Source organism: Mustela lutreola, chromosome 12 (genome assembly GCF_030435805.1).
Source record: "Mustela lutreola isolate mMusLut2 chromosome 12, mMusLut2.pri, whole genome shotgun sequence".
In the NCBI taxonomy this organism is placed as follows: Eukaryota; Metazoa; Chordata; class Mammalia; order Carnivora; family Mustelidae; genus Mustela; species Mustela lutreola.
In genome coordinates, this window is record NC_081301.1 from 6,654,968 (window position 1) to 6,672,642 (window position 17,675).

The 17,675-nt window shown below is 44.6% G+C and overlaps 2 protein-coding genes across 2 annotated transcripts in view; one reads left to right on the forward strand and one right to left on the reverse strand.

Annotated features, from left to right (window-relative positions):
- The window catches only part of NUP188 (nucleoporin 188), a 49,665-nt gene extending 34,982 nt beyond the window's left edge, over window positions 1-14,683 (reverse strand). The window contains exons 1-6 of the mRNA XM_059143389.1: window positions 14,578-14,683; window positions 6,213-6,267; window positions 4,473-4,546; window positions 1,663-1,747; window positions 786-866; window positions 32-76 (exon numbers count right to left, since the gene is read on the reverse strand). Coding sequence (XP_058999372.1) covers window positions 32-76; window positions 786-866; window positions 1,663-1,747; window positions 4,473-4,546; window positions 6,213-6,267; window positions 14,578-14,609 — 372 coding nt within the window. The 5' untranslated portion in view covers window positions 14,610-14,683. The remainder of the gene's footprint in view (window positions 1-31; window positions 77-785; window positions 867-1,662; window positions 1,748-4,472; window positions 4,547-6,212; window positions 6,268-14,577) is intronic.
- Window positions 14,684-14,708: 25 nt separating this feature from the next.
- Window positions 14,709-16,717, forward strand: DOLK (dolichol kinase). Its single transcript, XM_059143390.1, has one exon. The coding sequence runs from the start codon at window positions 15,025-15,027 to the stop codon at window positions 16,639-16,641; it is 1,617 nt and encodes a 538-aa protein (XP_058999373.1). The 5' UTR covers window positions 14,709-15,024; the 3' UTR covers window positions 16,642-16,717.
- Window positions 16,718-17,675: the final 958 nt, after the last annotated feature.

Sequence of the window (17,675 nt, forward strand, 5' to 3'; positions counted from 1 at the left end):
ACAAAGAATGAAAACAGTAACTCCCACTCACCTTCAGGATTAAGGCCTGGCTCTGCCTCTCATCTTGCAGTACCGTCTGAAGGAAAGAATAGTCACGCAGTCATCTTATAAGCAAAGCTCAATTAACAAAGAAAAAGGTAAATATCTTCACCTCACCTTTTAAGATTTTAAGTGCCTATTCATTTCTGGAAGTATTTTTTTACCTAAATGTATTCAAATCTGTGCTCAAATCTCAGCCCACTCCTCTGGACTCAATTTCCCTATATGCAAAATTCCCTTCCCTCTAAGGCCAGACAAGCTCCATACAGTCCCAGGTTGTTTTCAGCTCTGGTGTCCTGAGATTCTATCATTAACACGTCAATCTTTGACCTCTTCAGCCTGTGAAGTCTGAGGACAGACTTCAGTTTAAGTACATATTTTTTAAGCCTTTAGAAAATCTCTCCTGGGGAGCCTGGGTGGCTCAGTCGTTAAGCATCTGCTTTTGGCACAGGTCATAATCCCAGGGTCCTGGGATTGAACCCCGCATCAGACTCCCTGCTCAGCAAGAAGCCTGTTTCTCCCTCTCCGCTCCCGCTGCTTATGTTCCCTCTATCGTGGTCTCTCTCTGTCAAATATATAAATACAACCTTTAAGGAAAAAAAAAAAAAAAGAAAGTGTCTCCGAGAATCACTGTATCTGATCACCTACCTCTGTTGCAAAGAACTGGTACCAAAACCCTTAAACATCTAAAACCCACAAAGAAAAATGGAGAAGGAAGGAGAAAGGAGCTGGACATAACTACAAACCTTTAGTGAGTCCCGAGTACCTCTATAATCTTCTTGAAGGTAACACTGGATTAACTGCACACTCTGTTCTTCGTCAAGACCCTGAAATACAGGGGTCGTTAAGAGAGGCACAGCCACCTCAGCTCAGAAAACACACATGGGAAGTAAAGCATTCTAAAGATTTGTCCTCTGGAATGAACACAGACTTGAATAAATAAAAATCCTTTTAAAAGATTAAAAGACACAACACAAGTTTGCCCCAAACAGGAGAAAATGGAGCCGGTCATAGACATGTAATTTACATGACAATTAAATTTACAACTGTGCTTATTTACCAAGCCATTGATACAGTCACAGGCATGATCTGGGTTTCCAAAATTAAAAAGAAATAGCTATATATTTAAATATAATCTAGGCAATTTAAAGAACACTATAGGGTGCCTGGGTGGCTCTGTTGGTTGAGCGACTGCCTTCGGCTCAGGTCATGATCCAGGAATCCCAGGATCGAGTCCCGCATTGGGCTCCCAGCTCCATGGGGGGGTTCTGTTTCTCCCTCTGACCTTCTCCCCTCTCACACGCTCTCTCACTTTCTCTCTCTCAAATGGATTAAAGGGAAAAAAAAAAACAAAAAAAACTTTAAATAAATAATAAAATAAAACAAAGTACACTACACGCATGAAGAAGAAAACTCCATACTATATATAGTAAACAGATGTGGCAACTTATTTTGTGGCTTTTAATAAGAAGAGTTACCACATGGATATTTTTGAAACCCAATATGTTCAATTTAATCTCCAAAACTGAAATAAACTGAATTTTCACTGAAAACCAGTAACAACGAAACAATGCACATCCACAATGCAGGTAGTAAACTGAGACCATGTTAATTTTTACTCACCAAAAACTTGCTGATTCTTAAACCCAGTTCCTTCAGCGGTGAAGCCACATCTTTATTAGCTTTCACTTTTTCAGCTGAATTTGAACTATGCAAAGAACAGTGAATCATTTCCTCATTCTCAATGACCCTCTAAGGATTTTAAATAAACATACTTAAAGATATTTTTACCACAGACCTTTTTCTGCCCTGTAGGTGCCTATGAAAATACACACATATACAACAAGTTCATCTCTATAGACTTTATGACACAGAACTACTTATGCCTAAATAACAAATATGGTATCTATCTGTTACAATCTGTCATTATAATAATATTATATATGGATGTATTAGGTTACATTATTTTTTATCCTTACAACTATGAAAGGGAAATATTACTAATCCCATTTTACAAATGGAATTGCTAATACTCAGAATCAATAAATAACTTACCAAAAACCCCACAGCTAGTAAAAAGTTAAGATGAAATTTAAAACCAGGTCTGTTAGTATACATACATACATTACCTAGCTCTACCTATTGAGAAGGCCGAGAAGCTAAAAACCCCCATAGCAGTGAGCACACCCAGCCCCCAGATCTTGGTTTCTAACAGCATTATCTAATAAAAGTTACCAGGACTCCTTAGAGAAATAGCTAATTCTAGAGCTGCAGCAGAGAAACTAGATGAGCCTGGAGCATCTCAGAATGCCAGAAAGGAAATATTCAGAAAACAAAAAGATGGGGTAATGTCGAGAGGACGTAGATGACAACCCAAAAGAACTCCCAGTGAGCAAAGCTACAACAAGGTATAAGCAAAGTAAAAAATAAATATACATGAGCCCATATGATAGAAATAAATATGGAGAAGGGAAAAATCTTCCTTACACAAGAAGTCCAAATAATATATACAGATTCTACTCCTTCAGGAAGTACAGTTTAATTTCACTATACCCCCACCCAGAGAGTGGGCTATATGCCAGTGACCCGCTTTTACGACACAGAGTAGGGGAAAGGGAAAAAATGACTTTACAGAAGAGAAACCTGGCAAATGCCACCTTACCCAAGTGAGCAAGGTTAAGGTCACCAGCAATTTCATGTGGAAAACCACATCCTCTTTGCATTCTTCCCAAAACCCACAACCCCAATCTAATAATAAGAAAAACATGAGACAAATCCAGATTGAAGGCATTCTACAGAATACTTGACCAGTCCTCTTCAAAACTGTTCAAGATCATGAAAATTAAGGGAAGACTAAATGCCGTCACAGTTACAAGCTAAGGAGACATGACAACTGAATGCAATGTGGGATCCTGGGTGGATCCTGGGCTAGAAAGAGGACATTAAAGGGGGGGAAAAAAAAAAGGTTAAATTCAAATAAAGCCTGAAGTTACAAAAAAAGGTCTGTCGGACTTTAAATATCATGCTGCTTATAAAAGAAACCTTCATCTTTAAAAAAAGAAAGTAATGCCACAAATGTCTGTTCTGCGAACTACAAGCATGTTGTTGTTGGATTTTTTTTAATAGAGACTCTCACATTTCACAGGAAATCCACAACACAAAGGCTAGATAAAGTGAAACAGTCAGTTCTGAAAGAGGCAACACAGAATGATGATTAAGAACACAAACACTGGAGTAAGACTGCCAGGTTCACATCCTGGTTCTACACTTACTAGCTGAGTGACCTTGGGCAAGTTACTTAACCTCTTTGTGCCTCAGTTTCCCCATCTGTAAAATGGAAATGATAATAATCAAAGTACCTACATGTGATAATACAGTGATTATCTTCTTTTTCTTAGGTCCGTTATTTTATTTTATTTATTTATTTTTTTTTAAAGATTTTATTTATTTATTTGACAGAGAGAGATCACAAGTAGGCAGAGAGGCAGGCAGAGAGAGAGAGAGAGGAGGAAGCAGGCTCCCCACTGAGCAGAGAGCCCGATGCGGGACTCGATCCCAGGACCCTGAGATCATGACCTGAGCCGAAGGCAGCGGCTTAACCCACTGAGCCACCCAGGCGCCCAAGTCCGTTATTTTAGATACATGGTAGTTACACATACAACACCACCATGTCCGGGAGTTACTTCTAAACAGGTATGGGGGGAGGGTTAGTGAACAACGAAAAAAAGAAAGTTCTTCATTAACCTAAGAAAATGATGATGGAAGGTGGAGATGTAAAAAAAAAAAAAAAAAAAACAAATATTCCCAAGTAGAAAGGAAACGAGGGTGGCTTGGCAACTACAATGCACTACAGAATGAGATCTGGACTAGGAGTTAACATAAAAGAGTCTAATCCTACAAGATGTATTCTTTTCATTTTTAAACTACTTTATATGATGTTATTGTTGTTTTCCACTACCCCATAAAAAAATCTATTCTAGTACAGAATGAAATTAGTGGGCTTTCATGAGGACTGAATGACTTGCTACGCATGCTCAGAAGAACAATAGGAACACAGTAAATCCTCCGTAAGCGGGCAGCTGCTCTCATCACTGCTCACTGCCTTGTCCCAGCACCGGCTGCTGGTGGCACCTCACACAGACACGGAGGACGGAAATAAACACTAGAACTATTAATTGAAGAAGTTAATGACTCCTCATCCCCAGACACTAGGGTTATATAACTGGATTCAATAACACTATATTTCTAAAAGGAATTTCCCCCTCGTTCAACAGGCAGAAATAATGTGCCCAACTCTCTTCCACTGGTAACCAAATTGTATTCTCTGCTATCTCCCTAATCCAGCGGTATCACAAAATCCTACACAAAGACAGTCTTGCTATGCCAGCTTCCTCAGGGGAGTTACTCTAACCAGACACATGGATTAGCCATACCTGGGTGGTTTATAGTAGGACAGCCCTTCCAAGAGTCGCTGCCAGTGTTTATTCAGTTCTGCCTCAATCTGATTCTGGAAAAGAACAAAGAAATTATATAAGGATTTACATAATCCTGAGCCTTTAATGTTTTTCTCCATAATTGAAGTCATTTTGAAAAGAGAATTCTGGGGGCACCTGGGTGACTCAGTGGGTTGAGCAACTGACTTCAGCTCAGGTCATGATCTTGGGGTCCTGGGATCGAGCCCCATTTTGGGCTCCCTGCTCAGTGGGGAGTCTGCTTCTCCCTCTCTTTCTGCCCTTCCTTCCACTTATGTTGTCTCTCAAATAAATAAATAAAATCTTTAAGAAAAAGAGAATTCTGTAGCCTCCTTTTCTTTGCTTAACATTCTGACAATGATTTAACCTTATGATTTTTTAAAAGCTTTTATTTATTTGTGAGAGAGACCATGCATGCGCACAACTAGGAGGAGCAGCAGGCAGACAGAGAAGCAGGGTCCCCACCGAGCAAGGAGCCCAATGTGGGACTCAACCCCAGAAACCTGGGATCATGACCCGAGCTGAAGGCAGACACTTAACAGACTGAGCCACCCAGGCGTCCCTTAATCTTATTATGAAAATCTTGATAAACATCCTTTCTAGCAGTTGCATAATATTTTATCAAGTGTCTAGATAATAATTTATTTACCATGCCTCTAATGTTAGATATACTTAAACTGTGATTCCTTATTATATAAATAACATGATTGTAAGGAGCTGTGTGCACAAAACTTTTCAAGATTTCATTCTTGTAAAATACATTCCTAGAAGCAGAATTATCAGATGAAAGCATATCAAAAATGTTAAGGCTCTAGGGCCTCCTGGCTAGCTCAGATGGTGTAGCATGTGACTCTTGATCTTAGGGTCATGAGCTCAGGCGCCATGTTGGATGTGGAGCCTACTAAAAAAAAAAAAAAAAAAATAGGGGCGCCTGGGTGGCTCAATGTAAGGCCTCTGCCTTCAGTTCAGGTCATGATCTCAGGGTCCTGGGATCAAGCCCCACATCGGGCTCTCTGCTCAGCAGGGAGCCAGCTTCCCCTCTCTCTCTGCCTGCCTCGCTGCCTACTTGTGCTCTCTCTCTCTGTCAAATAAAATCTTTTAAAAAATAATAATTTTAAAAAGGCTCTAAAGAAGGTATAATACTCATTATGTTGATTACCATAATAACAATAGTAAAAATTGAACGTCATCTTAACGCTCTACCCTCACAGGGTCAAAATGAAGAAGCATCAAGGATCAACATGAAAAACTGTCCTTTACTATACTTGGAAATGTCCTAGAAACCACAGCCCCTATGACCTAAGAAGCTGACAACATGGAAACAAAAGAAAAGGCAAGTAAAGAAGGACACAGAGAAAAGGACTTAGAACTTTCCGTAGCCGGAGGCAGCAAAGTGGTATTTGTCCGCAACCCTGAGCAGCCAGTCGAGCAGCACAGGTATCTTTTTAGATACGGAATCTCCCAAAAAAAAAAAAAAAAAAAAAAAAAAAAGAGGTAGAAGTTTGGAAACTTCAGCAGCTGAGCTAGAAGACACACTATGTTTCAGCAGAGAGAAGCAGGGAATGCATAACGTTTATAAAGTTTTAGAAATAAAAAAAGTGCGTTTAGTTCCTCCTTCAAAGACAAGGCAATATGGGAGGTTTATTGTAACACAAACTACATAAGAACCATAGAATCCACTCAAGACCACCACCCACTTACCAGTTCTCGCAGAGCTGACCTTCCCAGCAGAATTGTCCACAGTTCCCTGCTGCTCCTGAAAAATGACGGAAAGCAGGGGTAATTTTGAACTTTCAGATTATACAAATTTGACTAAGTTGCCTTCCAGTATTTTGTTTATTCTCTGAAACCAGGAAACTCAATGTACAAAATAATTCGTTAAAATTCTGGACATTATTCCCATTATATTGTTCTTAGAAGTCTGAGTTCAAAATAAAAATTAAGAACTTGACATATAACCTAAACTAAGCAGATGCTTGTTAAAAAGGAGGATGGCTACTGTATTTTAATGCATTTAAGATGCCGTTAATTGCAGGATACATGATTATTTATGTCCTACCAGCCATCAATAATAAAATGCATGCAACATCAGGGGCATTAAAATATGAAAAAATGTACATTTTAGAATGTAATAAATAGTTAATGAATTATCTTACATCTCCTATGCTAAGGCACATCAGTGTATCGATTTCTCTCCTCCCTTTACATTAAATGTAGGGAGTAAAAAGGAGAATGTAGAAAAGGACTATGTATATTTCAACCCCCTCATCACCTTCAGAAACTTCTTTTAAGATTTATTTATTGGGGCGCCTGGGTAGCTCAGTGGGTTAAAGCCTCTGCCTTCAGCTTGGGTCATGATCCCAGGGTTCTGGGATAGAGCCCTGCATTGGGCTCTCTGCTCAGTGGGGAGTCGGCTTCCCCTCTCTCTGTTTCTTCCTGCCTCTCTGCCTACTTATAATCTCTGTCAAATAAATAAATAAAATCTTAAAAAAAAAAAAAGGACTTATTTATTTAAGTTATCTTTATACCCAATGTGGGGCCCAAACTCATGACCATAAGATCAAGAATTAAATGCTCTACTGACTGAGCCAGACAGGTGTCTCCAGAAAATTTTCTAAATGCATGATATGATTCACTTTCTCAATCAAAAAAAGTCTAATGGTCATAAGTGGTACTATATTTGTTCATTTATTAATTGCCACTAGGTGCCAAACACTGTGTAAGACACATAAAAACACATTATAGTCCCTGCCCCTGTGAGCTCTTCAAATATACTCTCCACTACATGCTTACCCATGTTCCTTCCGTCATCCTTGCCTTTCAACTTCAGGAAACAAGTTATAGGGTTTTTTAAAGTCTAGAACTGAATTTCAAAATGTAGCCATTAAGAAATTCTCCCAAGAGGGGCACCTGGGTGGCTCAGTGAGTTAACACTCTGCCTTCGGCTCAGTCATGATCTCAGGGTCCTGGGATTGAGCCCCGCATCAGGCTCTCCGCTCAGCGGGGAGACTGCTTCCCACCCCCACCACTCGCCTTCCCGTGCCTGCCTCTCTGCCTACTTGTGATTTGTTTGTCAAATAAATAAATAAAATCTTTAAAAAAAAAAAATTCTCCCAAGATGTACCTGGGTGGCTCAGTCAGGTAAATGTTTGACTCTTGATTTTGGCTCAAGTCGTGATCTCAGGGTTGTGGGATGGAGCCCTGAGTCAGGCTCCAAGTTCAGCATGGAGGCACTTTGAGATTTTCTCCCTCTCCCTCTGCCCCCCACCCACTCTCTCTCCCCATCTCTCCAAAAATAAATAAATAAATAAATAAATAAATAAAGATTTCTAAAAAATTAAAACTGCTTAGAAAGCCTGCCTGCAGAGAAAACGAAAAGGTCTAAGAAGATATACTAAACATTTAACAAAAAGGACACAAGCTCTCTTAACTATGAGGATAAACTGAAAAATGTTTTTCCCATTAAAAACTAACACCAAGCACTGGCTCTACTTAAAATTTTTGGGGTGCATAGGTGGCTCAGTGGGTTGAGCCTCTGCCTTCAGCACAGGTCATGATCTCAGGGTCCTCGGATCAAGCCCCACGTCGAGCTCTCTGTTCAGCAGGGAGCCTGCTTCCCCCCTCCCCGCCTCTCTGCCTACTTGTGATCTCTCTGTCAAATAAATTAAATCTTAAAAAAATTTTTTTTTTCTTTCAGGGGGCATCTGGCTGGCTCAGTGGGTGGAGCATACAACTCTTAATGTCAGGGTTGCTAACTCAAAGCACACCTTGGGTGTAGATTACTCAAAAATAAAAATCTTTACCACCCTCCCCAAAAAGAGTCCAGATTTTCCCCTCAAAAGAAATTTAAACACACTTAAAATTATAAATCTCTTTTCTCAGCATTAATGCTTTTAAGAAAACACTTGAGTCCTGCCACATCAATAGACACCAGCTCCCACAATGGCTCTGTGTGATCGCTAATCATTTTTCTGATGACAAAACAGCATTCACTCTTCAAAAATCTGGATATTAGACCTAGTAAATGAACAAATAGGACTCTTTATTGAAAATGTATATTAAAACATTGAGTAAACCAAGCCCTAAGTAATTAAAAACAGAAGTAAGCTCACCATTTAAAGAAATTTATAGTAAAATTTTAAAGTAAGACTGCCTTTTGTAAAGAGAAAAATTGTCATCTAACTTACTTGTTTGATAAATCTGAATTTTTTTTTTAAAAGATTATTTATTTATTTATTTGACAGAGAGAAATCACAAGTAGGCAGAGAGGCAGGCAGAGAAAGAGAGAGAGGAGGAAGCAGGCTCCCTGCTGAGCAGAGAGCCCGATGCGGGACTCAATCCCAGGACCCTGAGATCATGACCTGAGCCGAAGGCAGCAGCTTAACCCACTGAGCCACCCAGGCGCCCCTGAATTTTTTTTTTTAAAGATTTTATTTATTTATTTGACAGAGAGAAATCACAAGTAGATGGAGAGGCAGGCAGAGAGAGAGGGAAGCAGGCTCTCTGCTGAGCAGGGAGCCCGATGTGGGACTCGATCCCAATACTCTGAGATCATGACCTGAGCCGAAGGCAGCGGCTTAACCCACTGAGCCACCCAGGCGCCCTGATAAATCTGAATTAACAAAAAATTAAGGAAGGGCTTTATTTAAAATGGCATCTACTTGAATTTGACCAAGGACAGCTTCTGACTTGCACAGAATGTATTAGATTCCTACTATATAACACATAGCTAATAATGGGGCTAAGAGTACACTCATATTAATGGAAAGAAATTTATCATTAACTGAAGGTATTTGTATGCCTGAGCAAATAAATCACTCTTGGTCATCCATCTTCCAATTTCAAAAAGCCTGGACATCACTTAGCTTTAATTTATCCACATTTGCTTTCAGAACTTAGACCTCTAGTGAGCGAAGTAGCAGTGATTCCCAGAAGAAACTACGAAGACCACAGCCCACACTCAAGGACCTGCTGCCAGGGCCCAGAATTTCTTGTTTTGTCAAATTCAAGCTGTAGGTGTTGATTATACCAAAATCTATAGAATTTTGCCTTTTTTTTTTTTCTTTTTAAGATTTTGTTTTTAAGTAATCTTTACACCCAAAGTGGAACTCAAACTCACAACCCTGAGATCAAGAGTCGCATGCTCTATCGACTGAGCCAGTCAGGTGCCCCATGCTGCTTCTTCTTTTTTTAGTAAAATATCCTGAAAGAGTGTTTCTCAAATATGTGAAGTCACCCAAGAACAACACAGCAACACCATGGAATCCTAGATTCCATGGTCACAGCCTAGAGCTACTATTTCTCAAAGTTTGGGCATGGGAAATATACATTTTATTTTTTAAGAGTTTTATTTATTTGAGAGAGAATATGTGTGTATGTGAACACAGAGGGAAGGGCAGAGGGAGAGGGAGAAGCAGACTCCCCACTGGGCAGGGAACCGGAAGCAAGACTCGATCCCAGGACCCGCTCCCAGGACCCAGAGATCACAACCTGAGCCAAAGGCAGACCCTTAACCCACTGAGCCACCAAGGCACCTGGCAATCTTTATTTTAAAACGACTACACCGATGAATTCCTAAATCACCACTGCTCCAGGGTATCAATTTGTTTCAGAGCAGCAGGTAAAAGACCTGGTCAGTATAGACCCTCTCTCTTTTATGTTTGCAATATTAGCCTCTTTTTGGGAGGAGAGAAGGGAAGAGAAAGATTCTGCTACTAAACAAGATTTACACTTACTACTCAAAAAAAAAAAAAAAAGGAAAAAAAAAGTTTTCTTTAAAAATTAAAATTTTTGTTGGCAAGAACAAGAAATTTTTTTATTGGCAAAACCGTGTCCTGTTAAACTCCTTTTGTTATAAGATGTCAAAAACAAGGGCACCTGGGCAGCTCAGTCGTTAAAGCGTCTGCCTTCAGCTCAGGTAACAATCCCAGTGTCCTGGGAGTCCTGGAATCAAGCCCCACTCGGGCTCTCTGCTCAGTGCGGAGCCTGCTTCTTCCGTGCTTGCGCTCCCCAGTGCTTGTGTTCCCTCTCTCGCTACCTCTCTGTCATAAATAAATAAAATCTTAAAAAAAAAAAAAAGTCAAAAACAATAATCTCTATTGAAAAGGAGCTTTTAATAATAAAAAGAGCTAACACTGAGAATTTATAATATGCAAGCACTGTTAGCATTACCATTAATTGACCATTTATAACATGCAGGCACTGTGTTCTGCATTTTACACTCTGACTTTTTGAAAACAAACTGCAAACTCACTTATGAAGCTGACCCTCTTATTAGCCCCATTACCTCATCAGGAAATTAAGGTTTAAAAGTAGTTAGATAATTTGTGTAGGGTCACAAAGCTAACATATAATAGAGCCAGTGCTTGAACCCGGGTTTGCACGACTCCAGAGTGCAAGCTGCATCAAGCTGCACTCACGAATTCATCCTACAAGCGAGCAAAGGTGGAGCTGAGGCTTTCTGTTCTCCAGTGGCAAACATCTACCTACCCCTAACACAGTGGCCGGCACAGAGGGGCTCAAGGAGTACACGCGGATGAAGTATCAAAGGAGATTGACAGGAGTCCCTTTTAGACCTGCAATGCCAGCAATCCGAGTGGAACAGAAAAATTAGGAAACCCGTATGATATGCACAATTGCCAAGAGAAGGCAGAATAAGGGAGAAAACAGTAGGGGTCACCTGGCTGGCTCAGTCAGTTGAGCATCGAACTCTTGATTTCAGCTCTGGTCATGATCTCAGGGTCACAGGATCAAGACCCGTGTCAGACTGTGCTCAGCAGGGAGTCGGCTTAAGATTCTCTCTCCCTGGGACTCCTGGGTGGCTCAGTTGGTTGGACGACTGCCTTCGGCTCAGGTCATGATCCCAGAGTCCCGGGATCGAGTCCCGTATCGGGCTCCCAGCTGCATGGGGAGTCTGCTTCTCCCTCAGACCTTCTCCTCGCTCATGCTCTCTCTCACTGTCTCTCTCTCTCAAATAAATAAATAAAATCTTAAAAAAAAAAAAAAAAAAGATTCTCTCTCCCTCTCCCCCTACCCCCAACTCCTCCCCTGCAAATAAATAAATAAATAGATCTTTTTTTTAAAAAAGAAGGAGAAAATGGTAATTTATCAGGAAGGAAATCCTTGCGGAAACAAATGTCACTGGTTCTTTGATTCCTAGACATTTTCTGGTCTAGGAATAAGGGGGATACAAATAAAGCTAAGAGCCTCCTGATCCTCATCTAGTGTTGGGAATGACCAAGGATGTTAATTAAGCACACATTACATAAAATCAGCAAGAAACCAGAAAGTAATAAAAAGCATGATCCTAAGAATTAGACACTACAAAGGAATACAACCACGTTAAACAGAAAATAGAGAGGAGAGAGACCACTGGGAACTGACCCAGGGGGTGACAGAAGACTTCACCTCAAATCCGAACCTGAAGGTTTAGCAGGCGAATCTCAAGACACAACAACTACAGCCGGAACTGTGATGCCCAACCCAAAGCCTCAGGGAAACATCTTCTACGTATTTCTTCAAGAAACAAAATATGTACTATAGTATGCCTCATTTATTTGCACAATAAATCTGAACTAAGTATCTGGAGGAGAAACAAAACCACAGAAACTAAATACCTTGCCTCAAAGGTAAAGTTATAAAAAGTTATTGACTTTCAGCCCAATGTTCTACGAGACAACATGGAACTCCATTCCTAAAAGAACTGGACTCAATGAAAACTGGAAATCACCTTCCCTAGGGAGATCCACATGGTTGTAAATCTTTGAGGTGAGGAAGAAGAGCCTCTAGGATGGGAGTCCTTTTGGTAGAAAGCTGCAACACAGCCAACCTACTCTGAAACAGTTCTTTTGAGAAACACAGTTAAAATCTACAGGGAGATAATAAAAGTGGCCACTGTCCATGGATGCCCTAACTCCACAGATTAGGTACAAGCCTCTTGTGTGAACTGAGATTTAAGCTTAACGACAAGCTTTTGGAACTGCTGTTGTTGGTTTTGTTTTTCATTCACATACACCACTCAAACGTCTACAAACACATTAACTGAAGAACACAAGAGATACCTAAAAATGCCAATATTCTAACTGACTGCCAAACCCTGAGGGACATTCCCCAAACTCTGAGTGATTAACGTATATTATTCTATTTTTGATTAGTGCCAGCCCCTATCAACATACACAAGGATTCTCCTACATGCTTTAGAGCCACCTCAACACTACTTTAAAAAGGACTCATTTGGAGAAACAGTTTCCAGGGGTAAAGTGCACTGTCTGAGGTCACTTGCATACCAGCAGGCACCAGGAATAAATGTTAAGTTTTCTCTTAGTCCAGACCTCCAAGCATTTCAAACAGAAGGCTGCTGTTGGGTGTCGTCCAGCTGTTGTAATGTGCCTTCCAACACAAAAAGAAAGATCACTGTAATATATGCTCTGAGCAAAGCAGCCAGTGCCTAGAAACCCTAGTGTCATTTTTTTCCAACTTCACATGTGTGTTTGGTAGGTTCCCAAAGATGTCAAGGCATCTTTCAAGCAAACTAGCCCCCTGCCTTGTTCTTGTTCATTGAAGAGGGTGCCTTTCCCTGCAGGAGCTAAACCTACCCAACCTCCAGAACGACGATGAAATAAATGTTAAGAAAAGGAGGGCACAGTGGGGTGCCTGGGTGGCTCAGTGGGTTAAACTGCTGCCTTCAGCTCAGGTCATGATCTCAGGGTCCTGGGGATGGAGCCCCGCATCAGGCTCTCTGCTCCGCAGGGAGCCTGCTTCCTCCTCTCTCTCTGCCTGCCTCTCTGCCTACTTGTGATCTCTCTCTGTCAAATAGATAAATAAAATCTTTAAAAAAAAAAAAAAAGAAAGAAAGACAGAAAGAAAAGGAGGGCACAGTGACCACAATGCTGCCAGATGAAACAGCTACGGAGGAAAAAGCAAACGTCCCCCGCAAAGTTCAGAAGCAATCCAGTGGAAACCCCAAAGCAGAAAATCTCACCAGAGCCCAGAGGTAAAGTAAGCGATTACAGAGAAGATGGACAATGCTTGCAATAAGTATTTACTGAGCACCTATTACATGCTCCTCTGGGTGTTGAGGATACAGCAGCGCATCACACAGAAACGTGGGGGAAAGAGTCCTGGCACAGTAAGTGACAGAGATGTGGAATTTTAGGATGGAGGACAGTAGTAGAGCCAAGGGGAGACACTTCAAGCGGGAAGGTGGAAGATAGAGACGCAGCGATCATGTCAAAGCTTCGGAGCCAGGCGGACCTCGGTTTGAATCCTCGCCTCACCACCTGGCTAGTTCTGAGCTGGATTTGTGAGTCATCTGTAAAAGAGAAGGTGCCTCACGGACTTGAGAGAATGCAATGAGCGAATGCACAGCAAACGTGTCTGGCAGGGTCTGGTGCTCGTAAGCGCTCTATAAAGTAAGGACGGTCTCGGTCTTTTTAACGTTTCATCATCTCATCCCCAAAAACCAGTCCGGGGCCCACGATCTCCTAAAGCATTCGGGCACGTCCGCGGATGGAACCAATACAGGAGGACACGAATAGACGGATGAATGAAAGGCAGCGCGCAGAGAGCAGCAGCTGCAGGGAGGTGGCTCGGCGACACACGAACAGACTCCTAAGGAACACATGGAAGAACCTGGGAACGTCGCCGGGGCAGGGCAACCGGGCTACGGCGGAGACCGAGATGGGGGCTCCCCCGGGCGACCGCGAAGCGTCCCGTCGCGCCTCGAGGGAGCGTCACGCCAGACGAGGAAGCGCGGGGGGAGGGGGGCGGAGCGCCGAGAAACGCGCCCGTGGGAAGGAGGGAGGAAGGGAAAGAGACTGGGTGAGGAGACGGGAGGCCGGCGCTGAGGGAAGGGGTGAGGCACCGACCCCGTCTTGGAGAAGTCGCCCGAGATCCCCGCGCGCGGGGACCGTTTGGACGTAACCGCCTCCCGTCTCGGCGCCGGTCCACCTAGCCAGGTTTCGCCCGGCTACCGCCGCCACATCTCGCCCGCAAGTCCCGCCCGGCTTCCGCTCGACTTGGACCCCGCGCCTCACAGCCACCCCCGCGGACTCGGCCCGCTCCTCACCTCACACACGGCTCGCCGGCGGCCGCCGCCATCTTCGCGCGCGCGCGCCCCAGCCCCGCCCCCAGACGCCGCACCCACGTGACCCTTCGCCTCCGGCCGGGCTGTGAGGGGAGGGCTTTTCGTCACGTGACGGCGGGCGAGGCCAAGATGGCGACGCCCAGAGAGGTGGGGACCGCGCGGCGAGAGCTGCCGGGGCTGTGAAGGGAGCAGCGGAGTGGCAACGTCTACGTCCTAGGTGCGAGGCGGCGGAGCATATCTGAGCGCCAGTTCCGAAGCCTCAGAAAGTGGCTTGCCTACAGTGGAGCTTCCCTCCTCCCAGCTGGAGAACGATAAGAGAAGGTGCTGGCTGTGTGAAACTGCCGCTGTAGGCTTGGCAGAGCTCGAGGGACCCAGAGGCCAAGGCATCGCTAGTCACCCCGGTTTCTCCGGGGCTCCAGGTCAAGAGACATGACTCGAGTGCACGCTCCCCCGGCGTCGGCGACCGGGGCTCCGCTGAGCGGGTCGGTGCTGGCGGAGTCAGCAGTAGTGTTCGCGGTGGTGCTAAGCATCCACGCAACCGTGTGGGACCGATACTCGTGGTGCGCCGTGGCTCTCGCAGTGCAGGCTTTCTACGTCCAGTACAAGTGGGACCGGCTGCTACAGCAGGGAAGCGCTGTCTTCCAGTTCCGCATGTCCGCCAACAGTGGTCTGCTGCCGGCATCAATGGTCATGCCTTTGCTGGGACTGGTCATGAAGGAGCGTTGCCAGTCTGTGGGGAACCCATACTTTGAGCGCTTTGGAATTGTGGTGGCAGCTACTGGCATGGCAGTGGCCCTCTTCTCTTCGGTGTTGGCCCTGGGCATCACTCGCCCAGTGCCCACCAACACTTGTGTCATCTCAGGCTTGGCTGGAGGTGTCATCATTTATATCATGAAGCACTCACTCAGTGTGGGCGAGGTGATCGAGGTCCTGGAGGTCCTGCTGATCTTCGTCTACCTCAACATGATCCTGCTGTACCTGCTGCCCCGCTGCTTTACCCCTGGGGAGGCACTGCTTGTTTTGGGTGGCATCAGCTTTATGCTCAACCAGCTCATCAAGCGCTCTCTGACTCTGGTGGAAAGCCAGGGAGACCCAGTGGATTTCTTCCTGCTGGTGGTAGTGGTCGGGATGGTGCTGGTGGGCATCTTCTTCAGCACCCTCTTTGTCTTCATGGACTCAGGTACCTGGGCTTCCTCCATCTTCTTCCACCTCATGACCTGTGTGCTGGGCCTTGGCGTGGTCCTCCCCTGGCTGCACCGGCTCATCCGCAAGAACCCCCTGCTCTGGCTTCTACAGTTCCTCTTCCAGACAGAGACCCGCGTCTACCTCCTAGTCTACTGGTCTCTGCTGGCCATTTTAGCCTGCCTGGTGGTACTTTACCAGAATGCCAAGCGGTCATCTTCTGAGTCCAAGAAGCACCAGGCCCCCACCATTACCCGAAAGTATTTCCACTTCATTGTGGTGGCCACCTACATCCCGGGTATCATCTTTGACCGGACACTGCTTTATGTAGCTGCCACCATATGTCTGGCAGTCTTCATCTTCCTGGAGTACGTGCGCTATTTCCGCATCAAGCCCCTGGGCCACACTCTGAGGAGCCTCCTGTCCCTTTTCCTAGATGAACGAGACAGTGGACCACTCATCCTGACACACATTTACCTGCTCCTGGGCATGTCTCTTCCCATCTGGCTAGTGCCCAGACCCTGCACACAGAAGGGCAGCTTGGGGGGAGCAAGGGCCCTAGTACCCTATGCAGGGGTCCTGGCTGTGGGTGTGGGCGACACTGTGGCCTCCATCTTTGGCAGCACCATGGGGGAAATCCACTGGCCTGGAACCAAAAAGACTTTTGAGGGGACCATGACCTCTATATTTGCCCAGATCATTTCTGTAGCTCTGATTTTAATCTTTGACAGTGGAGTGGACCTAAACTACAGTTATGCTTGGATTTTGGGCTCTATCAGCATCGTGTCCCTCCTAGAAGCGTACACTACGCAGATAGACAATCTCCTCTTGCCTCTCTACCTCCTGATATTGCTGATGGCCTAGCTGCTGAGCTGTAGTGATGGAGGAAACGGACATGGGGAGGATGAATGGTCCCCACAGCAGCCAGCCCCTTGGGCATGAAGCAGATTTGATTTTTCAGTTGATTCAGATTCAAAATAAAAATCAAAGCTCTCCTGGTTTTAGTTTTTGCTGATATATAAAAAGAAAAAAAGGGAGCACAACAACACAAAGAACCTGAGTGTGATGTAGGATTCCCCCCTTCCATCTTGCAATCCTCGGGAGTGTAGGAGGGACCCTGGAGGCAGTGGAGTGTAATGATCACCACCTCAGGTTCTGGAGTCACTATTTAACTGTGTGAGTTGCTTACCCACTCTGGGCCTCAATTCTGCTGTCTGCAAGACGGGAGTAGTAAGAGGCTGCACCTCACAGGTGAGGAGCCAGGGAGGTGAGGTGTGTGAAGGGTCTGGCCCGCAGCCCGTGCATAAGGAACAAATAATAAGGAAAAGGGTCATTACTAGCCAAGGCCAGCCCTCATGTCAGCAAAAAGCCAGGTAAGCCAAGAGTTTTTATGGGTTGTGCTTGGAGACCAGCATGACCTTACTCTCTTGACTACATTTGGAAGAGAACCCAAGAGGAAAGTGCATGTGCTTTCTCCCTGTTGGGCTGAAGGGGAGAGGTGAGATCATCTTTTGCACATGTGGAAAGACTGGAGGAAGGGTATCTGGCCTGGGCTGACTTCCTGTTTCAGCCAACTCCACTCCTGGCCTCAAGACCTCTGCTGTCTAGCTGAGCGGTGCTGTTGAAGGCCAGGCTGGATGGCACAGGGTCCTTAGCAAGGGGTTCCTCCTGAGAGCCTCTCACACTCCAGTTATGCCCAAATCTGTGTTTCTTCTCTTGGTAAGAAATTAGAGACCAGGGACTGGCGGGGTTTACTGAGAATGGCTCTACTGTGGGGCCCAGGCTCTATCCTTGCTCTCTGTGAGGGCAGAGTCCAGGGCTGCCCCATTCTCCACCGTATCCCCCAATGCCAGCAGAGCCCTACATTGTGGCGAGAGCCCAGTGGACAATTGCCGAGT